General features: G+C 48.2%; 1 protein-coding gene across 1 annotated transcript in view; it reads right to left on the bottom strand.

Annotated features, from left to right (window-relative positions):
- The window catches only part of LOC145361639 (interleukin-2 receptor subunit beta-like), a 38,829-nt gene extending 15,143 nt beyond the window's left edge, over positions 1–23,686 (bottom strand). Inside the window, exons 1-3 of the mRNA XM_080217519.1 lie at positions 23,589–23,686; positions 8,021–8,105; positions 5,761–5,875 (exon numbers count right to left, since the gene is read on the bottom strand). Of these exons, the coding sequence (XP_080073645.1) occupies positions 5,761–5,875; positions 8,021–8,105; positions 23,589–23,615 (227 nt within the window). The 5' untranslated portion in view covers positions 23,616–23,686. The remainder of the gene's footprint in view (positions 1–5,760; positions 5,876–8,020; positions 8,106–23,588) is intronic.
- Positions 23,687–26,061: the final 2,375 nt, after the last annotated feature.

Genomic DNA, 26,061 nt, shown 5'->3' with positions numbered 1-26,061 from the left:
TGCCATTGTGAGTCCCCTCTTCCACCCGAGACCCTTGTCTATGCTTGTGGCACTCCACATTGGAAACCAGACTGAGGGGAGACTAATTTAGGGACAATTTGTTACACCCATTAGCCTAAGGGCACATCTTTGGGGTGTGGGAGGAAACCGGAGCACCTGGAGAAAATCCACGCAAGCACGGGGAGAATGCGCAAACCCTCACAGACACCGGCCCAAATCCACGTATCTGCACAGCAAACAGGGATAGTCCTGGGTCGGGATTTGAACCTGGAGCTTTTGGCTCAGAGACGGGGACATTAACCCCACTGCACCACAGGACGATAATGGTGAGAGCCAACCGAACAGTGACATATCTTCTTTGGCATCGAACACTGCCTGGTAATCCTTTAGTCTTTGGGACATTCTTTTTGTGATGTGAAAGGTACAACCCTCGGTGTAAGCTGTTGCTGTGTAAATGCCAATGTTAATCTTGGTCATGCTAAACTGTCAAAACAAGGTGAAATCAGAGAGAGTTTTGGCCTTTAGCCAAAGGCAGCGTTGTGGAGCTTCTGAACAACCTTTCTGCTACATTCTGTTGTTTATTAACTCAGGAAGTGGCTTCAGTAAATACACGATCGAGGCTTTAAATTTATTTATGATTTCAAGCTCACGTCTCGAGAATTGCACAAAGGCTTAGCACTTCAAGTCTCTAATGTTTTTTGCCTGTGTTGTGCATGTCTGGAGGGAGGTCATCCATGCTCTATTTACACATTTTTATGCATGAAGATACAGCATCCCTCTCCAAATAGAAAGAAATACGCTGCTTTACACACCAATGGGATCTTTAGTCTCGGCACCATGAGGTTTGGAACACCTCATGACTGCATCACGGTGGCACAGTGGGTTAGCGCTGCTGCCTCTCAGCGCCAGGGACCCGGGTTCAATTCAGCCTTGGGTGACAGCCAGTGCGCAGGTTCTCCCCTGTATCTGCGTGGGTTTCCTCCAGGTGCTCCCGGTTTCCTCCTGCACTCCAAAGATATGCAGGTTAGGTGGATTGGCCATGCTAAATTGCCCCTTAGTGTCCAAAGATATGCAGATTAGGGGGATTGGCCATGCTAAATTGCCCCTTAGTGTCCAAAGATGTGCAGGTTAGGTGGATTGGCCATTCTAAATTACCCATCAGTGTCCAAAGATGTGCAGGTTAGGTGGATTGGCCATGCTAAATTGCCCCTTAGTGTCCAAAGATGTGCAGGTTAGGTGGATTGGCCATGCTAAATTGCCCCTTAGTGTCCAAAGATGTGCAGGTTAGGTGGATTGGCCATGCTAAATTGCCCCTTAGTGTCCAAAGATGTGCAGGTTAGGTGGATTGGCCATGCTGAATTGCCCCTTAGTGTCCAAAGGTATGCAGGTTAGATGGATTGGCCATGCTAAATTATCCTTAGTGCCCAAAGATGTGTAGGTTAGGTGGATTGGCCATGCTAACTTTCCCCTTAGTGCCCAAAGATGTGCAGGTTAGGTGGATTGACCATGTTAAATTGCCTCTTAGTGTCCAAAGATGTACAGAGTAGGTGGATTGGCCATGCTAAATTGCCCCTTACATTACTTACAGTGCAGAAGGAGGCCATACAGCACATCGAGCCTCCACCGACAGCAATCCCAGCCAAGTCCTATCCCCAGAACCCCACATATTTACCCTATTACTCCCTCTGACACTAAGGGGCAATTTAGCATGGCCAAACCACCTGACCCGCACATCTTTGGGGTGTGGGAGGAAACTGGATGTGGGAAAGCAAAACCACATTTTTTTTGTCAATGTCGTGCTCCAGTCTCACCCCAGCTCCTCTGACCAATGGTGTGGCTAAGGGGAGGACACGGGATCTGAGAGTGCTTCCAGTGGGCACGGAGGGACTGGGCGGGCAGGGACCATGCCACTCATTGTCAGGTTTGCTTTGTGCTGGGTCTAACTCTTTCTCCTTCATTTCTGGGGCTGGCTGAATTGGTCATATCTCTGAAACACTCTCTACTTTGTGGACACCCAGTTCAGCAATTATTTTTTATTCATTCCTGGGACATGGGCATCGCTGGCTGGGCCAGCATTTATTGCCCGTCCCTAGTTGCCCGAGGGCAGTTGGGAGTCAACCACATTGCTGTGGCTCTGGAGTCACATGTAGACCAGACCGGGTAAGGACGGCAGATTTCCTCCCTTGAAGGAACACCGGTGAACCAGATGGCTTTTCCAACAATGATTTCATGGTCATCAGTAGATTCTTAATTCCATATATTTTTTATTGAGTTTACTTTCCACCACCTGCTGTGGCGGGATTCGAACCCAGTTCTCCAGAATGTTAAGGTTTATTTATTCGTCACAAGTAGGCTTACATTAACACTGCAATGAAGTTACTGTGAAAATCCCCTAGTTGCCACACTTGGCGCCTGCTCGGGTACACTGAGGGAGAATTCGGTATGGCCAATCCACCTAACCAGCACATCTTTGGACTGTGGGAGGAAACCCACGCAGACACGGGGAGAATGTGCAAACTCCACACAGGCAGCGACCCGAGCCGGGAATCGAACCCAGGTCCCTGGCGCTGTGAGGCAGCAGTGCTAACCACTGTGCCACCAAGCTGCCCAAGCGTTTTGTGCAGGAGATTGTTCCTGTGTAAGTGCGGTCTTGCTCTTTGACTGCAATGAATATCAGCGTGTAAGGTCCTGACCCTTGCCTCTGTGTGTGTGTGTGTGTGTGTGTGTGTGTGCATGTGCGTGTGCATGTGTTCGTATGTGTGTGTATTTGTGAGTGCATGTGTGTGTGCGCGCGTGTGCATGCGTGTGCGTGCGTGCATGCGTTCGTGTGTGTGTGTGTATTTGTGAGTGTGTGCGTGTGTGTGCGTGCGTGTGCGTATTTGTGAATGTGTGCATGCGTGTTTGTGCGTGCGTGTGCATGTGTTTGTGAGTGTGTGTGTGTGTATGAGACGTCCATATGGCTGGTGAGGTTTGGAGACTGTGATCACTCTGTCACACTGTTGGAGGGTGATAAAGTTGTATGTGAGATTTTGACGCCATTTGGGGTATTTCTGAACTTGTTAGTGTGCCTCTCCGCAGTGGTTTATTTTCATTAATGAGTTCACCAGAAAAACCACCTTATGTCCTGAAAAACATATTTTTCTTCTTGCTCTTGGAGTTCACATGAGGTGTGTGCTGCGTGGGGCGTGGCAATCCTCTCGAGATTTGAAGCGAGCTATTTATTCACTGACTGACGAACATATGTGTGTCGGTGGCTCATTCTCTTTGGGGAGGTGATGGGCCTGTGGTGTTATCGCTAGGCCATTAATCCAGAAGCCCGGCTAACGTTCCGGGGACCTGGGTCCGAATCTCACCATGCCAGGAATTCAAATTCAATAAAAAATATCAGGAATGGCAAATGACCGTGAAACCATTGTTGGAAAAACCCACCTGGTTCACTCATGTCCCTTTAGGGAAGGAAATCTGCCGTCCTTACCCGGTCTGGCCTACGTGTGACTCCAGAGCCACGGCAACGGGGTTGACAACCCACCAAGGGCAACTAGGGCTCATAGAATCCTACAGTGCAGAAGGAGGCCGTTCGGCCCATCAAGTCGGCACCTACCACAACTCCTATCCCTATAAGCCCATGCATTTACCTGAGTTAGTGTCCCTAATAATTTCCCTTGGACTGTGGGAGGAAACCAGAGCACCCGGAGGAAACCCGTAGGGAGACTGTGTGAACTCCGCACGGACGGTGACCCGAGGCCGGAATTGAACCCGAGTTCCCCGGTGCTGTGCTAACCACTGTGCCAGTGTGCCGCCCCTAAGTTGTCACGAGTGCGCTAGCACTTGGAAAGATAAGCGCAATTATCCCCAGTGTTGCTTCCCGATAGGCCCAAACAATTTTTCGTTTTCAGTATTTATGCAATTTCCCCTTTGAAAGTTATTATTGAATTTGCTGCCTTTCAGGGAGGGAGGTATGGCCATTTTAACTTCAAGGCTGCACCTTCAATGAAGAAGCGTCTGATAAAAATATTATCGAGCGTGTGTGTTGGGCCTCGTGCCATTTTCTTTTATTCATTCATGGGACATGGGCGCCGCTGGCTGGTCAGTATTTATCGCCCATCCCTAGTTGGAGGGCAGTTGAGAGTCAACCCCGTTGCCGTGGCTCTGGAGTCACATGTAGGCCAGACCGGGCAAGGGCGGCAGATTTCCTTCCCTAAAGAGCATGAGTGAACCAGGTGGGTTTTTCCAACAATGGTTTCACGGTCATTTGTAATTCCTGATATATTTTATCGAGTTCAAATTCCTGCCATGGCAGGATTCGAGTCCGGGTCCCCGGAGCGTTAGCCGAGTTTCTGAAAAGGTAGATTTGCCATGCTAAATTGCCCCTTAATATCCAAAGATGTGTAGGTTAGATGGATTGGCCATGCTAAATTGCCCCTTGGTGTCCAAAGATGTGTATGTTAGATGGATTGGCCATGCTAAATTGCCCCTTAGTATCCAGCGATGTGTAGGTTAGATGGATTGTCCATGCTAAATTGCCCCTTAGTGTCCAACGATGTGCAGGTTAGATGGATTGGCCATGCTAAATTGCCCCTTAGTGTCCAACGATGTGTAGGTTAGATGGATTGTCCATGCTAAATTGCCCCTTAGTGTCCAGCGATGTGTAGGTTAGATGGATTGTCCATGCTAAATTGCCCCTTAGTGTCCAACGATGTGCAGGTTAGATGGATTGGCCATGCTAAATTGCCCCTTAGTGTCCAACGATGTGCAGGTTAAGTGGATTCACATGTCAGTAAGGATGGCAGATTTCTTTCTCTAAAGGACATTAGTGAACCAGATGGGTTCTCCTGATTATCGACAATGGCCATCAGTAGATTCTTTGATGAAAATTTTACCGCCCTGCTCGCAACAGGAATCGGAGCAGGCGTGGGGGCAGGAAAATGGAGAAGTCCACTGACTTCAGGTGGGATTTTCCTGATCTTAGGACGAGTGAGGCCATAAAATCCCACCCTTAGTTTCAGAAAGTTTGTGTTAGAGAATCATAGAATCCCTACAGTGCAAAAGGAGACCATTCGGCCCATTGCACCAACCACAATCCCACACAGGCCCTATCCCCCTAACACCACGTATTGACATGAGGGTCAAAGGGTAAAAGCAAATTACTGTGGATGCTGGAATCTCAAACCGAAAGGGAAAACGCTGGAAAATCTCAGCAGGTCTGGCAGCAACTGTAAGGAGAGAAAAGAGCTGATGTTTCGAGTCCAAAGATGACCCAAAGCTTTGACAAAAGGTCATCGAAACGTCAATTCTTCCCTCTCTGCTGCCAGACCTGCTGGGATTTTCCAGCATTTTCTCTTTTGGTGACACGAGGGAGAATTTAGCACGGCCAATCCACCCAAACTGCACATCTTTGGACCGTGGGAGGAAACCGGAGCAGCCGGAGGAAACCCACGCAGACACAGGGGGGAGAATGTGAAAACTCTACACAGACAGTGACACCCAGGCCGGAACTGACCCCGGATCCCTGGCACTGTGAGCGCTGCTCCTCGTCGAATTTGAATTGACCATCTGCCGTGGTGGGATTCAAACCCAGGTCCCCCGGAACATTAGCCGAGTGTCTGGATCAATTGTCTAACAAAAATAGTACTAGTCCATCACCCCCACTATCGCTTTCATCTACAATAAAGAAAGGGCAGATTAAAGGATTTCTTAAAGGTATCGCCTGCGACAGTTCTCATGAGGAGCGATTAGTTTGGAGAACAAGGGGTCACTTACTCTTCTGGGTCAGCCACGTTCACTTCACACCCAGGGTTGTCGTGGGAAACCTTGCGCGACCAGCAACATGTCATCGAGTTGCTGTAATCCACAAAGCACTTCAGATCTTGATTTCCTATTTCCAAGGAGAGTTGGGGGAAAAGGGGTAAAAATAAAAAGAGAATTATCCAAGGGTTGCAAAGTCACTTCACTGGGGCAGCATGGTGGTTAGCACCGCTGCCTCACAGTGCCAGGGACCCAGGTTCAATTCTTGGGTCACTTGGAGACTGCACATTCTCCCCGTGTCTGTGTGGGTTTTCACCGGTGCTCCGGCTTCCTCCCACAGTCTGAAAGACATGCTGGTTAGGTGCATTGGGCCGTGCTAAATTCTCTCTGTGTACCAAAAACAGGCACCGGAGTGTGGCGACTGGGGGATTTTCACAGTAACTTCATTGTGGTGTTAATATAAGCCTACTTGTGACACTCACAGTAACTTCATTCTATGTGTCTGTGGGTCCTCCATAATAAGAATATTGGTTGAGCTTCATTTAGGGACTTCTGTTATTTATTTATTAGTGTCACAAGTGGGCTTATATTAACACTGCAATGAAGTTACTGTGAAAATCCCCTAGTCGTCACACTCCGGTGCCTGTTCGGGTACACTGAGGGAGAATTTAGCATGACCAGTGCACCTAACTTGTACATCCTTGGGTCTGTGGGAGGAAACCAGAGCACCAGGCGGAAACCCATGCAGACACGGGGAGAATGTGCAGACATCGCACAGACAGTGACCCAAGCTGGGAATCGAACTCGGCTCCCTGGTGCTGTGAGGCAGCTGGGCTAACCAAGGTAGTGCTGAGTCTGGTTAGGTGCATTGACCAGGATGGCAGATTTTTTTTTCTCTGCAAGGGTGAACCAGATGGATTTTTACAACACTCGATGGTCAGGGAGACCAGCTTTTAACTCAAGATTTGTGGATTGAAGTGAAATTCCACCGTGGTGGGACTTGAACCATCGTTCCCCAGTGCATTAGTCAGGGTTCCTGGATTAATAGTCCAGTGACCATTACTACTGTGCCATCATTGTGGTAGCGAACACCACACCCCAGCAGTAGAGGTTTCTCCTGAGTTGTCTGCTGGGTTTATTAGAAGCAATGACATAACCATAGGGCAGGATTTTCTAGCCGCATTCGCCCCAAGACCGGAAAGTCCGTCCCGAGGACAACAGATTTTTCCATGGTCCGCCTCTCTGTCCACTATGATTAGAGGGCGGGATGGGAAAACTCCTACCATGGGCTCTAGTTTTGAGCTCAACCACATGTGAAAACATCTTCTCGATGATGTTAGGGAGCAGATCAAAAACCCAAAGGTTTATTAGGAAGTTAGACTAGACCCGAACTTTTTTTGATTTTGACCTTAGTGTGAGGATAAGGCGTTTAACTCCAGGTGTGATTCTATTGACACACTAGGAAGCTTTTATCAAAGCAAACTTTATTTCACAATACTGTTCAACTGTAACAAATGAATTAGCTCAACTTTTAGCTTAATAGGTGCAAATCTTAACAGCTAACCTATCTCTATTAGTTCCAATTTAAGCAATATTCCTCACAGCGTTAAATTCCTCTTCAAAATCAGTTAGCAAACAAAATGGGCTTATGTGCTTTACTTGTTAACAGTCTGAGAGTGGGATTTTACGGCCTCGCTTGCCCCAAAACTGTAAAACACTACCTGAGATCAACACACCTTTCCCGCTCTGATTTCCATGGTGGACAGGGCAGTAAAATTTTGGCCTTAGAGTTAGACACCGCTGGAGAGAGAGAGAGAGAGAGAGATGTCTGTTTTCTGATAGCTGCCAAGCAGCTGTCTCTACAGAGAGAGGGGAAGATATCCCTTGCTCCTTCTAGACCCTGTCTGCTTTTCCTCTGTAAACTTAACTCCTCCCTTAAGCACATGGCTCTGTCTCTTGTCAATCAACATAATCGAAACCCTATTCTGAAATCCTGGATCGGGGCCGGGGGCGGGGGGGGGTGGGGGGGGGGGGGGGGGGGCAGCGGCGGTGGTGTGTGGGGAGAAACCAAAAATAAACAGAAAAATGCATTCAATCAGATTAAAACAAACGCTGCATTGGCCAACGTCAATTAGTAGCCTGCATTCTCGGCCTGTGAGCTACCTGCTGCAGACAATTGGGCACCCAGCCAACAGGGCTGAATTTTAAACATATCCCTTCCAAGAAACATGACAAACATTCCCAAAAAAACAGAGAAAAATATTTGCTTACACACCTCTGTGACATCCAAGGCCAGGTGACAACAAGGAAGCAATGAGGGCAATGAGCCTGAACTGAAATCCTTTCATCTTTTGCTGATACTGTAGAAACACAGAAAAAAAAAGGGTAAAACTGATGACCCTGCCTTACGTTTAATCCATCCAATGGGATGGATAAGGAGAGGACACTTGATGCCCTGGAATCATTTAACCCATCCAGAGCCCTCGTCTGATCCCATAGCAAGTTTGTTGGCTCATTGGTTACGTGGAGTGGCTGCTGCTTTCACACCAGCTCAACCTGTCCATCTTTCAACCATTACGTAGCCTTACCTCTCCCTATCTCTGGAACCTTCTCCAGTATTTCAGCCTTCCTCCCAACCCTCCCATCTCTGTGCAGTCTGGTGGTCGCTGTGAGACCTGTTGCCTTTACTCAAACAAACATCTTCTAACGTTACAGCTCAGTCACTAGTACAGTGGAACGCAGCCTAAAATTGAAGCTTTTAAGTTTATTTATTTGTGTCACAAGTGGGCTTACGTTAACATGGCAATGAAGTTACTGCGACAACCCCCCTGGTTGCCACACTCCAGCGCCCGTTCTGGCACACTGAGGGAGAATTTAGCACGGCCAATCCACCCTAACCAGCACGTCTTTCGGATTGTGGGAGGAAACCAGAGCACCCGGAGGAAACCCACGCAGACACGGGGGAGAACGTGCAGACTCTACACAGGCAGTGACTCAAGCTGGGAATCGAACCCGGCTCCCTGGCGCTGCGAGGCAGCGGTGCTAACCACAAGAGCCACCATTTCGTCTGGCGTCTGGCCTCTTTAAGGGGCAATCTTTTGAAAGTGTCACCTGACCTGAACTAACCAACCAGGGACCAACTTCACAGAGTCCCTACAGTTCAGAAAGAGGCCATTTGGCCCATCGAGTCTGCACTGACCACAATCCAACCCATTCCCTATCCCAGTATCCCGACATAGTTACGCGCTAATCCCTCTAACCCACGCATCTCAGAACAGCAAGGGGCAATTTTAGCATGGTTAATCAACCTAACCCGCACGTCTTTGGATTGTGGGAGGAAACCCAGGCAGACACGAGGAGAATGTGCAAACTCCACACACAGCGTCCCGAGCCGGGAATCGAACCCAGGTCCCCGGAGCTGTGAAGCAGCAGTGCTAACCACTGTGCTACCGTGCTGCCTGGCCTTGTCGCAGCGGTTTGACCCTGGACTTGCCTGAGCTTGTCACAGCAGTTTGATCCTGGAATCACCTCTGACTGCTTTGAGTCTGCATCACCTTTTAAATAGCTCTTGTTTGTTAATAAATAAGGCACGTTCACTCTAAAGAGGCAGAGCCTAGTTGCAACAGCTGGCAAAAATAGACTGGTCATTGGCTTTTATTTCAACCACGAACAGAAAACTGAACCTTGGTTTCGTGCATTGAGTAAACACAACACAAGATACCATCACAGTTCGGCTTGCACCTGATAAGTTTCACACTGTTCTTAGTTTTTGACTCTGATCTGTGTCTGACTACATCAGAACCTCAACTGAAGCCAAATTCACATTTGGCCATTTCACCCAGGGTCTCATCCCGCTTTTCCATTCATACAAAACTAGAAGCAGGCCCTTCAAGCCTGCTCTGCCATTCACTTCTATCATTGCTGATCATCAAATTCAATATCCTGATCCCCCCACCTTCCCCCCCATATCCCTCGATCCCTTTAGTCCCAAGAGTTTTATCGAATTTCTTCTTGGAATCACGCAACGCTTTGGGCTCAACTACTTCCCGTGGGAGTGAATTCACCACCCTCTAGGGGAAAAGGTTCTCCTCACCTCAGTCCTAAAAGACTTACCTCTTGTCCTCAAATTCTGACCCCTCTTTCTGGACTCCCCCACCATCGGCAACATGCTTTCTGAACCTACCCTGTCCAAACCTGTTAGAATGTTATAAGTTTCTATGAGACCCCCTCTCTCTCTTCTAAACTCCAGTGAATATAATCCTAACCGACTTAGTCTCTCATATGACAGACCTACCATCCTAGGAATCAGCCTGGTAAACCCTCACTATACTCCCTCTTTAGCAAGGACATTCTTCCTCAGATAAGGACACCAAAACTGCCCACAATATTCCAGGTGTGACCTCACCAACACCCTATACAATTGCAGCAAAACATCCCTATCCCCATGCTCTAATCCGCTTGCTATGAAGGCCAACATACCATTTGCCTTCTTTACTGCCTGCTGTACCTGCGCGCTAACTTTCAGTGACTGTTGCACGAGGACGCCAAGGTCTCGTTGAGTATCCACCTCCCTCAATTTTCACCCATTCAAATAGTAATCTGTCTTCCTATTATTGCTACCAAAGTGGATAACCTCACATTTATCCACATTATACTGCATCTGCCATGCAGATGGCCACACACTCAGCCTGTTCTAATCACACTGATGCATCTCAGTATCCTCCCCTCAGCTCACCCTCCCATCCGACTTTGTATCATCTGCAAATTTGGAGATAATACATTCAGTTCCCCCTTCCAAATCATTCCTATATAATGTGATGGGGACCTGGCACAGATCCCTGCGGAACCCCACTAGGCACTGACTGCCAATCGGAAAAAGACCCATTTATGCCAACTCCTTGCTTCTTATCTGCTAACCAGCTTTCTATCCATCTCAAGACATTACCTGCAATCCCATGTGCTTTAACTTTACGTTGAAGTCTGTTCTGCGTGACCTTGTCCAAAGCTATCTGAAAGTCTAAATAAACCACACACGCCAGTTCTCCTTTGCCATTTTACTTTAACGCTCAAAGAATTCCAATAAATGCGTCAAGCATGATTTCCCTCTTGTGAATCCATGCTGACTTTGTCTGATTACACCATTCCCTCCCAAATGCTGATGATAGACTTCCCCAGTACCAACGTTAAGCTCACTGCTCTATAGTTCCCTGTTTTCTCTTTACCTCCCTTTTTGAATGGCATTAGTTACCCTCCAATCTGTAGGAACTATTTCAGTGTCCAAAGCGTTTTGGAAAATAACCACTTAGCTGTGACTGTAACACTACATTCTGCACCTTCTCCTTTCCTTCTTCCCTGTGTATTCTATGAATGGTATGCTCTGTAGCGTGCAAGAAACAATACTCTTCACTCTATCCCAATACATGTGACACTAACAAATTGAATCAACCCTACCATACACTGATGGTCAGGACAGATCGAAACTGGTCCCATTCCTCTGGCTATTTAAGGGTTTATAAGACCCTTGTCAGACCCCACTTGGAGTACTGTGTGCAGTACCGGTCGCCTCACTACAGGAAGGATGTGGAAGCTATTGAGAGGGTGCAGAGGAGATTTACAACGATGTTGCCTGGATTGGGAGGCATGCCTTATGAAGATAGATTGAGGGAGCTAGGTCTCTTCTCCCTGGAGAGACGGAGGTTGAGAGGCAACCTGATAGAGGTTTATAAAATGTTGAGAGGAATAGATAGGGTGGATTCTCGGAGGCTATTTCCCAGGGCTGAAATGGTTGCTACGAGAGGACACAGGTTTAAGGTGCTGGGGAGCAAGTACAGAGGAGATGTCAGGGGTAAGTTTTTCACTCAGAGGGTGGTGAGTGAGTGGAATCGGCTGCCGTCGGTGGTGGTAGAGGCGAACTCACTGGGGTCTTTTAAAAGACTTCTGGATGAGTATATGGGATTTAATGGGATTGGGAGTTACAGGTAGATCTATGGCCTGGTAGGTATGGATGTGATCGGCGCAACTTGTGGGCCGAAGGGCCTGTTTGTGCTGTAGTGTTCCATGTTCTATATTGTCTGGAGTTTGTCATCAGTTATTTAGTAGCTGAGGGAACCTCCCATCAAATTTCTTCTTCAAAAATAAGGGGTGCAGCTTTCCAGCTACGTGACCCCCATCCCCCTGTAACCGTCTCCCCCAACCATAAAATCTCAAACCCAAGATCAACGGGGCTTCCTATGGTCTGCTGAGTTTCCTGCCTTGCCCGCTATGATTCCCGTGGCGGAGGGGAGGGGGCGATGGGAAATTTATGGCCAAGGGGCGGAATTTTCTGGCCACCCCCCCAAAATGAGGTCAATGGGACCTTCACACGGTCTACTGCCCCTGGGCGGGACAGGGAAGTTTCCTGCCAAGAATGTAGCCTTGAGGGTGCTGTCATTTCCCAGCACGTCCCTGAGTGGGGGCGGGTGGGAGGGGGAGCCCCAGAACTGAAACACAGTCCCGTTGACTTTGCTTCGATCGTGCAGTCATTTGGCGAAAAGCCATTCTCTGTTGCTGTTTGTTTACAAAAAGAAAACAAAAAGAAAGAAAGCGAAAGCCAACCCCCGACCTCCGTTATCTACCAATCAAGCGCCCACATCTCTTCGCAAAGGCTCGGCCGAGTGAAACTTGTCAGCGCGATAGCGTCTTGTGGGCGACGGGACAAGAGCAACAAAATGGAGGTTTCAGTCAGTATCTTGTGCACAGTTAACAAAAATAACCATGCAGTCGTGTGGAGGGTAAGCGGTTGAGGTTCTCGAATATTTCTGATACGAAGGGAGAGAGAGAGAGAGGCCATTTTAAGCTGTAGTGAAGCCTGCAATTTGACCATTACCTCTCGGTAACCCCTTCAAACTCTTCAAATCAATCTTATTTGCAAAAAGCAACAGAAACCGATGTGGGAATTTCCTGCATTTCGACATGTTTTGTTTCACAAGTACAGCAAATTTAGTGAGGGGACACGGTGTCTATAATAAACAACTAAGGAAATCTCTGGTCCAAATATAACCTCAATAATTGCTTTGCGCTAATGTCTTAGAGGAGGGGGAGGCCCTGGTATAGGGGTAATTACACTGAGGCCCAGGCCAATCGAAATTAGAAGTGGAAGTAGGCCATTTGGCCCTTCGGGCCTGCTGTCCCATTCATTTTGATCATTAGTCAGAGAGTGGTTAGGGTGCGGAATACACTGCCTGCTGTGGTAGTCGAGTCGGACACTTGAGGAACTTTCAAGCGGTTATTGGATAGGCACTTGGAGCACACGGGAATGATAGGGAGTGGGATAGCTTGATCTTGGGTTTGGACATAGCTCGGCACAACATCGAGGGCCGAAGGGCCTGTACTGTTCTATGTTCTGTGGTTGATCATCGAATTCAATATCCTGACTCCCCCCAGCCCCCTTCCTTCCTTATCCCTTGATCACTTTAGCCCCAAGAGCTATTTCTAATTTCTTCTTGAAATCACACAACGTTTTGGCCTCAACTACTTTCTGTGGGAGTGAATTCCACACATTCACCATCCTCTGGGTGACAAAATTTCTCCTCACCTCAATTTACCCCTTGTCCTCAAACTATGACCCCTACTTCTGGACTTCTCCCACCATCAGGAACATTCTTTCTGAATCTATCCTCTCTAACCCCGTCAGAATTTTATAAGTTTCTATAAGATCCCCTCTCACTCTTCTAAACTCCAGTGAATATAATCCCAACGAACAAGTTTGTAGTATCACTTATAGAACCAACTCCACTTTCTAGAGGATTTGGTCAATAAATTTAGTCACAGAGGAAGTAGGCCAAGGCTTTGCACTGAATTGAAAAAAATTTGAAGTTTATTTATTAGTGTCACAAGTCGGCTTACATTAACACTGCAATGAAGTAACTGTGAAAATCCCTTAGTCGCTACACTCCAGCGCCTGTTCGGGTACAGTGAGGGAGAACTCAGCATGGCCAATGCACCCTAACCAGCACGTCTCTCTGTCAGTGGGAGGAAACCAGAGCACCCGGAGGAAACCCATGCAGACACGGGGACAATGTGCAAACTGCAAGCAGACAGTGACCCAAGCCAGGAATCGAGCCCAGGCCTCTGGTGCTGCGAGGTATCAGTGCCATCCCGAACAATGTACTTGTGGCAACTGGGGGATTTTCACAGTAACTTCATCGCAGTGTTAATGTAAGTCTAATTGCGACACTACTGTCCAAAAAAAAGTTTAAACTTTATCGTGGGAGAAAGGTGAGAAAGTGGAACTCTCTACTGCATGGAATAGCTGAGGCAAATAGCGAAGGTAGACTGAAGAGAGAGTTAGATAATCAGGTAAGCACAGGAGGGAGTAAGGAATAGACAGAGATATTGACAGGCTGGGTTGGGAGGGGACCCGTGTGTGGAGCATAAGTGCCAGCACGGATGGGCCGAAAGGTTTCCTTTCAGGTTTACAGTATGGAAACAGGCCCTTCGGCCCAACTTGTCCATGCCGCCCTTGTTTTTTCAATCCCAATTGCCCACCTCTATACCCATGCAACGCTTTCTGAAAGGCAAAATTGTAATAGTATTTTGTGCTGTTCTATTGTCTGTGTAATTCTGTGCAACACCCCCTTCCCCACCCCCCCTCTAGCCTGTGAGGTCTAAACCCACATCTTAAACAATCTGATGGCTTCAACTTTGGATTGTTTATATCGATTGCAGATAAGGGGGAGGCCACGTGTCTGAATATAGCATTCACCGGTGGCCGTGGAAGTCTTCACAAGCGCAAAGATAGCACAATGACTTATATAGAAAGTATGCCTGATCAAAGTCAGAACAGAGACAACTTGTGATATCCCGAGTATGCAAAACATGATAATAAAAGAAAGACAGACTTGGGACTATATATCACCTTTCCTGACCTTGGGACGTCCCAAAGTCTTTCAGAATCATTTTTAATTTCTAATTTTTGTTTCAATGGTTTGCGGCTGGTGGGGAGGGGCTAGTATTTATTGGCCACCCCTCATTACCCCAGAGAAGGCACAACCCAGTGGCTTATTGGGGCCAGTTCAGAGGGTTTTTATCCTGATGGTCCCTGGATAGGGTGCAGGCCGTTTAAAACTGAGATCCCGAGAAACATCACGGGATCCCTGCAGTGCAGAAGGAGGCCACTCGGCCCATCGATCTGCGCCGACCACAATCCCACCCAGGCCCTATCTCCACAACTCCATTTATTTATCCTAGCTTGTCCCTCTGACACTAAGAGGCGATTTAGCATGGCCAATCCACCTAACCAAACTTCTTAGAATCATAGAATTCCTGCAGTGCACAAGGAGGCCGTTCGGCCCATTGTGTCTGCACCGACCACAATCCCACCCAGGCCCTATCTCCATAACCCCATGTATTTATCCGAGCTCGTTCCCCCTGACACTAAGGGGCAATTTAGCATGGCCAACCCACCCAACCGAACTTCTTAGAACCCTTACAGTGCAGAAGAGGGCCATTCGACCCATTGAGTCTGCACTGAGTCTCTGGCAGAGTATTTTACCCTCTCCCCGCCCAACACCGCTCTATCCCCATAACCTCACACATCAACAACATTCTTCACTGCAGATGGTGAGCTTGTGGAATCCTCTTCCACTTGACGCCAAGTTATTAAAAGTCATTTAAGAAGAAGATGGGCAGATTTCTGGACACTAAGAGTGTCAAGGGGAAAGTGCAGGAATAAGGCATGGAGATAGAGGAACAGCCAAGATCATAATGAACGGCGGAACAGGTTTGAAGGGCCAAATGGCCTCCTGCTGCTCCTATTTTCCAAATATTTTCTGTGTTTGTTGCGTTTTGAATGAGTTCCCAGTTATTGTCCGCAGCACCGGTCTATAGTTCATCATGAGATGGCAACAGGAGCAATCTATTCAGCCCCTCCAGTCTGTCGTACTAACCCATTTGTATTTAACATGCCCTTTTTCCTTTCACTAAAACAATTCCTCCCACATTCCCAAACTTCTTCTTGCTGTCCTAATTTTGTATCTATTCACTTTTGTACACAAGGTAACACAAATCCAATTTTGCCCAAACATTTTGTACCTTTTAACCATTTTTTTGATCATCTCCTCACTCTACCCGGTCTTTCCAAAGAAGGGACGCACGGGAATTGAGAAGAGACCCACGGCCAGCACGGTGGCATAGTGGTTAGCACCGCTGCCTCACAACGCCAGGGACCCGGGATCAATTCCTGGCTTGGGTCGTTGTATATGTGGAGTCTGCACGTTCTCCCCGTGTCTGCGTGGGTTTCCTCCGGGTGCCCCGATTTCCTCCCACAGCCCGAAAGAGGTGCTGGTTAGGTGGATTGGCCGTGCTAAATTGTCCCCTTAGCGTCAGGAGGGCTAGCTAGGGTAAATGCATGGGGATAGGGCCTGGGTAGGTTTGTGGTTGGTGCAGACTTGATGGGCCAAATGGCCTCCTTCTGCACTTCTTTGAACCAATCTTTGCTCACACAAGGGCAGCATGGTTGGACAGCAGATAGCACTGCCGCTTCACAGGGACAGGGACCCGGGTTCAATTCCCGGTTTGGGTCACTGCCTGCGTGGAGTCTGCACGTTCTCCCCGTGTCTGCGTGGGTTTCCTCCGGGTACTCTGGTGTCTCCCCATGGTCTCAAAAACGTGCTGGTTAGATGCTAAATTCTTCGTCAGTGTACCCGATCAAGCACCAGAGTGTGGCAACGAGGGGACTCTCACAGTAACCTCACTGCGGTGTTAATGCAAGCTGACTTCTGACACAAGTAAACTCTGCTCCCTGACAATCTTGTTACTTTTTTTAATTGTAGCATGACGATGGTCTCACTGACCTATCCATTGGAAACCACAAGGTCTTTGATCTAGGTCCAGCGCACGGAACATTCAGACCAGAGCAGAACCGAATGGTTACTTTTAAGTTTGTGGAAATAGACTTTAAAATAGATTTCAGTCAGGACTTCTTTTATTTCAAGATTTTAAATATTTGTGCTATTCTGCCAGGAAGCTATTTGGTTTTCCCTGGGAATTAGGATGTTGAAGGACGGTTTGGAAAAAGTTTTCCAGATATTGGGCGGGATTTTACAGCCTCGCTTGAGCGAGACTGGGAATTCCCTCCCAAAGTCAAAGGATATTTCCATTGTCAAACCTCTAAGGGGCAATTTAGCATGGCCAATCCACCTAACCTACACATCTTTGGACACTAAGGGGCAATTTAGCATGGCCAATCCACCTAACCTGCACATCTTTGGACACTAAGGGGCAATTTAGCATGGCCAATCCACCTAACCTGCACATCTTTGGACACTAAGAGGCAATTTAGCACAGCCAATCCACCCAACCTGCACATCTTTGGACACTAAGGGGAATTTAGCACAGCCAATCCACCCAACCTGCACATCTTTGGACACTAAGGGGAATTTAGCACGGCCAATCCACCCAACCTGCACATCTTTGGACACTAAGGGAATTTAGCATGGCCAATCCACCCAACCTGCACATCTTTGGACACTAAGAGGCAATTTAGCACAGCCAATCCACCCAACCTGCACATCTTTGGACACTAAGGGGAATTTAGCACGGCCAATCCACCCAACCTGCACATCTTTGGACACTAAGGGGAATTTAGCATGGCCAATCCACCCAACCTGCACATCTTTGGACATTAAGGGGCAATTTAGCATGGCCAATCCACCAACCTGCACATCTTTGAACATTAAAGGGCAATTTAGCATGGCCAATCCACCTAACCTACACATCTTTGGATTGTGGGAGGAAACCCACACAGACAAAGGGAGAACGTGCAGACTCTGCACAGTCAGCTAAGGCTGGTATTGAACTCAGGTCCCTGGTGCTGTGAGGCATCTGTGCTAACAACTGTGACACCATGCCACCTATGGCTCAGTTGGAAAGTCCCCTGCGTGATCTTTCAAGGACGGGTGATCACCAAACGTACAAATGGTTTACTAAGTAAGTAACTATTTACAGAGAGTGATATAAAGGCTGCCATATTTCCTCAATTCCAGGAAACATGCACTCAGCCCAGGATTCATGCCTGGGAGGGGGGGGTGGGGGGTTGGGGGGGTGCGGTGGATAGTGCAAGTGGGATGGGGGGGTAGGGAGAAAGGAGGAGGAGAGGGGCTGAGGGGGAAGAGAGTTGGAAGAGAGAGGAAGAAGAAGAGGAAGAGAGGTGGGGTGGGGAGCTGGGGAGGGGGGGTTGTGTGGGGAGGAGAGAGAGAGAGGTGGTGGAGGTTGTAGCAGAGGGATAAGGGTGAGGGATGGGGAGAAGGGGGCTGAGGGGGAGAGCGCAATGAGGGGGCAAAAGAGACGGGGAGTGGAGGGGGGTAGGGGAGGGGAGTGGGGGGGAGAGGAGGGGAGGGGAGTGGGGGGAGGGGAGGGGAGTGGGGGGGGAGGGGAGGGGAGTGGAGGGGGAAGGGGAATGGAGGGGGGGAAGGGGAGTGGAGGGGGAAGGGGAGTGGAGGGGGGAAAGGGGAGTGGAGGGGGGGACGGGAGTGGAGGGGGGAAGGGGAGTGGAGGGGGAAGGGGAGTGGAGGGGGAAGGGGAGTGGAGGGGGGGAAGGGGAGTGGAGGGGGGGAAGGGGAGTGGAGGGGGGAAGGGGAGTGGAGGGGGGAAGGGGAGTGGAGGGGGGAAGGGGAGTGGAGGGGGGGAAGGGGAGTGGAGGGGGGGAAGGGGAGTGGAGGGGGGAGGGGGAGAAGTGGGGAAGGGGAGGGGGAGAAAGGGAGTGACGGGAAGAGAAAGGGGGAGAGAGAGGGGGGAGAGAGTGAAGGGGGTGAGAGTCGGAGAGAGGGAGAGAGAGAAAGAGGGAGAGGGAAGGGTTACAACTGAACTGTTGCTGAAAGGGCAGTTAGTTTACAGGCAAGCTTCTTCCAATCAACACTTATTATTTCCTGTTTTTTTTTTACCATTGAGTTACCACAAAGCCACAAAATAGTCAGCTCACCCCATTAAAGATTTTGCACTGAGCATTCTGTCTGCCTCCGAAATATTTAACCCTTCTGAATCTCCAGGGGAGTCGAAATATCTCATCACAAAGATCCACTGGAAGCCGTTTCTGCTGGAGATTGCAGTCGGGGGAGGGGAGCCTGTGGGAGGCGAGGGTGCTTGGGGAGTTGGCAAGACTCCCACAGACTTGGCAAGGCCATTTGAACTTTCCTCACTTCCTTTTCCCTCTTCTCTATCTTCTCTCTTTTACCCTCACTGGTACTTCTAAAACTAGGCCTCAGTCCACCACTCCCTGCCTTTGAAGTATTCAATACTCTGATTTCTCTCGAGTCTTTAATCCCTTATAAAAACAAATGAGCGCGGAATTCCAACACACCCCTTTTTTTCTGTGAATGTTTCAGGTAAGTCTTAACTTCTTGTGGAGGGTAGGTCAAAACTGTAGAGCTTGCCAGCTGTCAAGTTATTTAAATGGTCAGCCCTTTAAAAATTGAAAAAGACTGCCTGCCTGTGTCTGAGAGAGTGGAAAAGTATCTATCACAGCAGCTTCAATAGCTGTTTGTTGATATAAGCCCAAGGGCTATCGATCAATATTTGATATGTGACTGCCTATCACAACCAAATATTATTGCAGTGGGGTTTGGGGGTTTAGGCTGTAAGTTTACATTTGATTGACAAAGGTTATTAAAAGATTAGCTGTCTTCAGTGTGGGGTCATGAACACAAATGCATGTTTTTGTGAACACGGATGCATTGGAACATGGATGCTGAGTTCCTCCCAAGAATTTTTGGTTTCCGTTTCAGATCATCAGCATCCGCAGCTTTTTATTTTAGCTTTTATGGCCAAATGGATGGCATGGTGGCACAGTGGTTGGCACTGCTGCCTCACAATGCCAGGGACCTGGGTTCGATTCCAGTCTCAGGTTATTGTCTGTGCAGAGTTTGCACATTCTCCCTGTGTCTGCGTGGGTTTCCTCTGGGACTTCTGGTTTCCTCCCACAGTCCAAAAATTAGGGGAATTGGCGATGCTAAATTGCCCATTAGTGTCCAAAGACGTGTAGGTTAGGTGGATTGGCCATGCTAAATTGCCCCTTAGTGTCCGAAGATGTGCAGGTTAGATGGATTGGCCATGCTAAATTGTCCCTTAGTGTCCAAAGATGTGTAGGCTAGGTGGATTGGCCATGCTAAATTGCCCCTTAGTGTCCAAAGATGTGTAGGCTAGGTGGATTGGCCATGCTAAATTGCCCCATTGTGTCCAAAGATGTGTAGGTTAGGTGGATTGGCCATGCTAAGTTGCCCCTTAGTGCCCCAAGATGTGCAGGTTAGGTGGATTGGCCATGCTAAATTGCCCCTTAGTGTCATGGCATTTAGCAGGGTAAATACTTGGTAAATCTGGGGATAGGGCCTGGGTGGGATTGTTGCTAGTGCAGGCCTAGTGGGCTGAATGGCCTCCTTCTGCACTGTAGGGATTCTATGATTCTATAAATTTAGCATGGCCAATCCACCTAACCAGCATATCTTTGGAGCGTGGGAGGAAACTGGAGCACTTGGAGGAAACCCACGCAGACATGGGGAGAACATGCACACTCCAGACAGTCACCCGAGGCCGGAATCGAACCCAGGCTGCTGGCGCCGCGAGGGCGGCTGTGTTAACCAGTGTGCCACCATGCTGCCTTTTGGGGGAAGAGACTCACAACACTCTGGGACGGAAAATAATGTCTCCTTATCCCTGCCTGAAAGGGACCACATGATGTGGAGATGCTGGCGTTGGACTGGGGTAAACACAGTAAGAAGTCTCACAACACCAGGTTAAAGTCCAACAGGTTCATTTGGTAGCAAAAGCCACTAGCTTTCAGGCCTCTGACCCTTCACCAGGTGAGTGGAGAGTTCAGAGGCCCGAAAGCTCGTGGCTTTTGCTACCAAATAAACCTGTTGGACTCTTAACTCTTGGACTCTTGTGAGACTTCACAGGGACGACACCAGATTCCAGAGAGAAGGGTTGCATTGCCGCCTTTAGCGAATCTTATTTATCGAAAAGTTCAAGCCAGCGGCGAGAAGCCGAAAATAGGCCCATCTGATGTGTAACGAGATAGCCCCCCTCCCACACACACATAACGCCTACACAGCGGAGGATGGACAAGTGGACAGGATATCACAGCAGCAAGCTGACACAGGAAACATATCTAGGTGTGAACAAACTAAACCTGGCTGGATCTGGCAAAGTACCTGCTCCTCATTTTAACTTCAAGTGTGCAGTATGTAAATTTGTTTTCCCGACCGCATTGTGTGAATTTATCTTTTCCTTTGCCTGTTTGTGCGTGCGACCACAGATAGTACAATCATTTCTGCTGAAGCAAAGGAAAAGCAGCGAGTGACTAATAACTGGCAGTATTGCTACGATCTTTGCTGTGTCAAAAGACCTGGGAACCTCGTACTTGCTTATTCACTGCAATACCTGGGCCTCTCAATTAGTTTTGGAGATGACACAAACAACACCTTGCATTTATGTAGCATCCTTAAAGTCCCCAATGCACTTCGCAGACACGTCCTTAGACAAAACGTCACTCACGAGCAGACAGGAGACCATAGAAAGCATTCTTTCTCCTTGTATCAATGATATTATTGTAACCATCATCCTTCCAGAACGTCAACAAAACGAAGGAGATTGTCATCGACTTCAGGAAGTGTGGTGGAGAACATACTCTTGTCTTCATCAGAAACACTACTGCACAATACAGGCCCTTCGGCCCACAAAGTTGTGCTGAACATATCCCTACCTTAGACATTACTAGGCTTACCTATAACCCTCTATCTTACTAAGTTCCATGTACTTATCTAAAAGTCCCTTAAAAGACCCTATCAATGGGGATGGAGTAGAAAGGGTCGAGAGCTTCAAGTTTTTAGGTGCCCAGATCACCAACAACCTGTCCTGTCCCCCCCATGCCAACACTACAGTTAAGAAAGCCCACCAACGCCTCTACTTTCTCAGAAGACTCAGGAAATTTGGCATGTCAGCTACGACTCTCACCAATTTTTACACATGCACCATAGGAAGAATCCTTTCTGGTTGTATCACAGCTTGGTATGGCTCCTGCTCTGCCCAAGATCGTAAGGAACTACAAAGGAATGAACCACAGTCCATCACACAAACCAGACTCCCATCCACTGACCTCCATTTACACTTCCTGCTGCCTCGGCAAAGCAGCCAGCATAATTAAGGACCCCACGCTACCCGGACATTCTCTATTCCACCTTCTTCCGTTGGGAAAAAGATACAAAAGTCTGAGGTCACGTACCAACCGACTCAAGAACAGCTTCTTCCCTGCTGCTGTCAGACGTTTGAATGGACCTATCTTATATTAAGTTGATCTTTCTCTGCACCCTAGCTGTGACTGTAACACTACATTCTGCACTCTCTCCATCTCTATGAATGGTATGTTTTATAGCACGCAAGGAACAATATTTTTCACTGTATACCAATACATGTGACAATAATAAATCAAATCAAACCAAACAGCTGGCCAAAAGGTAAGTCAAAATGGGAGGTTTTGATACAAAAGAGAGTTGGAGAGGTTTAGGGAGTGAGTTCCAGTACCACGGGCCTAAAGTAAAGTCTAAAGTTTGTTTATTAGTGTCACAAGTTGGCCTATGTTAAAACTGCACGTACACTCACCAAAGTGTATACCCCACCCCACCCCCACTCTGTGTCACCTCATCACTATTACTATGACATGGTTCTCCCCTTTACCCAGTGTTAAGTCCCAGTCTATCCAGCCTCTCCTGATAACTCAAACTATCAAATCCCGATAGCATTTTGCCACATCTCTCATGCATCTGAATTAAACTCCATCTGCCATGTCTCGGTTCACTGTCCCAGATCAAGATCCCATTGTAATCTCAGGTAACCTTCTTCACTGTCCACTATGCCACCCAGTTTTTACCATTAAGCTAGTTCCAATTGTCCGTGTTTGGCCCATATCCCTCTGTACCAATCTTACCCATGTAACTGTCTTCTTAAAAGACAAAACTGTACTCACCTCTAGTACTACCTCTGGCAGCTTGTTCCAGACACTTGCCACCCTCTGTATGAAAAAAGTGCCCTTTTGTATCTCTTCCCTTTCACCTTAAACCTATGCCCTCTAGTTTTAGACTCCCCTACCTTTGGGAAAAGATGTTGACTCCCTAGCTGATCTATGTCCCTCATTATTTTATAGACCTCTACAAGAGCACTCCTCAGCCTCCTACACTCCAGGGAAATAGCCCCAATCTACCCAGCCTCTCCGTCTAACCCAAACCATCAAGTCCTGGTAGCATTCTGCCCTGGTTCGATCTACCAAAATGCAACACTTTGCAAATAGAAGTTTTGAGCTTGGAAACAGGCCCTTCGGCCCAACTTGTCCATGCCGCCCTTTTTCTTTAAACCCCTAAGCTAATCCCAATTGCCCGCATTTGGCCTATACCCCTCTATACCCATCTTACCCTTGTAACTGTCTACATACATACATCTGAATTAAAATTCATCTGCCATTCCTTTGGCCCAGTTGACCAAGATCCCCAATGCAGCCTCAGATAAGTTGTTTCCCTGTCCACGACACCACCAACAAGCTGCAAACTTACTCACCATACCTCCTATTTTCTCGTTTCTATATAAGAGAAGCAAAAATGGTGGAGCAAAGACAATTAGAGAAGTGAGGAGGACACACACTCGAGTGTACATATCTCCCCACCGCTCCCCCCCATCCCACCGCCCTCCCCCCAAAGCTGTGTCACCTCAACATTATTGCGATTACGGGGCTCTCCCCTTTTCCCCACCCGGCTGATGCCCCACGTTACGAAGCTGAAGGGAGAAGACCTTGTTTTTGTAATTATTAAGCGCTTCCGCCTCACCTGAGGGGGTTTCGGCCCACTCCGCATCCAACAACCTGCTCTGAAAACTCTGCTCACGTCTTGACAGCCGCGCAGTACGGTAACTGGGGCCGCCACACATCAACGGCGTTCTCAACCAAACAACCCTCAACACTCTCAAAGGAAGCGACGATTCCCCAATCTCTCAACGTCGACGGATCTGTGAAAAAATAATCCAGGATCCATCATCATAGAATCACACAGCGCAGAAGAGTCCCTTTGGTCCATCGAGTCTGTACCGGCACATTAGAAATACCTGAACTCCCACCTATTCCCCTCTGCCAGCACTTGGCCCACAGCCCTGAATGTTATGACGTGCCAAGTGCTCATCCAGATACTTTTTAAAGGATGTAAGGCATCCCACCTCCACCACTCTCCCAGACCAAGGAATAATCAATGCCTCCTTGTCTGTGTAGCATGTGTTGTTAAGATCTGTGCATTAGGTTTTGAGATGACTTGTTCATAACAGTCAGACTTACAAACAGGAGTGAAAATATTACCTTCACCTTCACTGACAGAGCTAATTATTATTCCTGATTCATTTCTTTACACTTTGGGCTCCTAAATTGGATTTAGATTGGAGCTTAACTCAATCACACGCTGAATGCTCGCCTTCTACATTCTCCCCCACAGAAACCATACACTCCCTACTGCGCAGAAGGTGGCCATTCATCCCACTGACTCTGCACCGACTCTGACAGACCAAGCCACCTAACCTACACATCTCTGGACACTAAGGGGCAATTTAACATGGCCAATCCACCTAACCCGCACATCTTTGCATACTAAGAGGTAATTTAGCATTGCCAATCCACCTAACCCACACATCTTTGGACATTAAGAGGCAATTTAGCATGGCCAATCCACCTAACCTGCACATCTTTGGACATTAAGAGGCAATTTAGCACAGTCCAAAAGACGTGCTGATTAGATGCATTGGCCGTGCTAAATTCTCCCTCACTGTACCTGAACAGGCACCGGAGTGTGGCGACTAGGGGACTTTCACAGTAACTTCATTGCAGTGTTAATGTAAGTCTATTCGTGACAATAATAAATAAACTTAAAAAACACCCGTTTCCTCTTATGGAAAAGCATAACTCAAGGCCATCAGTGTAAAATAGTCACCAAGAAATCCATGTGAGATGGGGTTGCGTAGTGGGAGAGTGTACTTGCCTCTGAACCAGAAGGTCTGGGTTTGAATGCCACGATGGGGTGGCACGGTAGCACAGTGGTTAGCGCCGCTGCTTCATAGCTCCAGAGACTTGGGTTCGATTCCCGGCTCGGGTCACTGTCTGCATGGAGTTTGCACATTCTCCTCGTGTCTGCGTGGGTTTCCTCCGGGTGCTCCGGTTTCCTCCCACAGTCCAAAGATGTGCGGGTTAGGTTGATTGGCCATGCTAAAATTGCCCCTTAGCGTCCTGTGACGTATCGGTTAGAGGGATTAGCGGGTAAATGCGTGTTAGGGATATGGGGATAGGGCCTTGGGGGGGATTGTGGTGGGCGGAGACTCGATGGGCTGAAGGGCCTGTTTCTGCACTGTAGGGTTCTATGTTCTATGCTGGCGTTGGACTGGGATAACCACAATAAGAAGTCTCACAACACCAGGTTAAAGCCCAACAGGTTTAGTTGGTAGCAAAAGCCACTAGCTTTTGGAGCTCTCACTACCCCTTTGTTGGGTGAGTGGGAGATGTGTTCCCAAACAGGGCGTATAAAGATTCGAAACCCACCCCAAAACTTGATGGCCAAGGAAGGCGCGTCCATAAGTTTAAAGTTAATTTATTATTGTCACAGTGTCAACATCCTGTACCATTGAACCCATGCCCATGTTGTACCTACCTTGTAGTGCGTGGAGCTGGCTTTAGAAGCATTGAGCAATGTCACTCTGAAGTGGATGGTATAGATGCTTCAGGGGCTGATCTGCACTATGTATAGATCTAGAATAGACAACAAGAGATGACAGACCACATCTGTAGGGTAGGCTGGGCTGATATAAATATTCAACCTTATCTGATGTCTCCATGTTGAGGTGTTGGTTGCTGCAAAGGCTGATAGGAAATGGTGATAGGCCCAAATAAGGTCAGGCTGGGCAGAATCAAAGTGGGTGTTCCTCAGCAACGATGATACTATTGCGGTCTTATGTTTACAGGCCCAAAGAGCGACTTGCACCAGCTCGGACAGAATTATTGTGCCAAGCCGCCATAGCGCGCAAGGTCCAGAGGTCACAGGTCATTGCTAAGGCGACGAGGCCGTTCCTTCTCCCCGTTCAGCAACACCAACATTCCTGGCCCCAATCCTAGTCGCAGGGTGAGGGCCCCCAATCGTTATTTGTAAGGGGCGCGTGGGTGGACAGACTGTTGGTGGGCGTTTCCGGGGCAGAAGGAGGTGATTTAGCCAGTCAGGTCAATGCCAGCCATCTGCAAGACTAACTCACCCGATGCCACCCAGCAACCACACC

The sequence above is a fragment of the Carcharhinus amblyrhynchos genome, chromosome 35, assembly GCF_965287045.1.
Source record: "Carcharhinus amblyrhynchos chromosome 35, sCarAmb.v2.hapA, whole genome shotgun sequence".
In the NCBI taxonomy this organism is placed as follows: domain Eukaryota; kingdom Metazoa; phylum Chordata; class Chondrichthyes; order Carcharhiniformes; family Carcharhinidae; genus Carcharhinus; species Carcharhinus amblyrhynchos.
The sequence above is the reverse complement of the archived record's forward strand: the minus strand, read 5'-3'. Positions and strand labels throughout refer to the sequence as shown.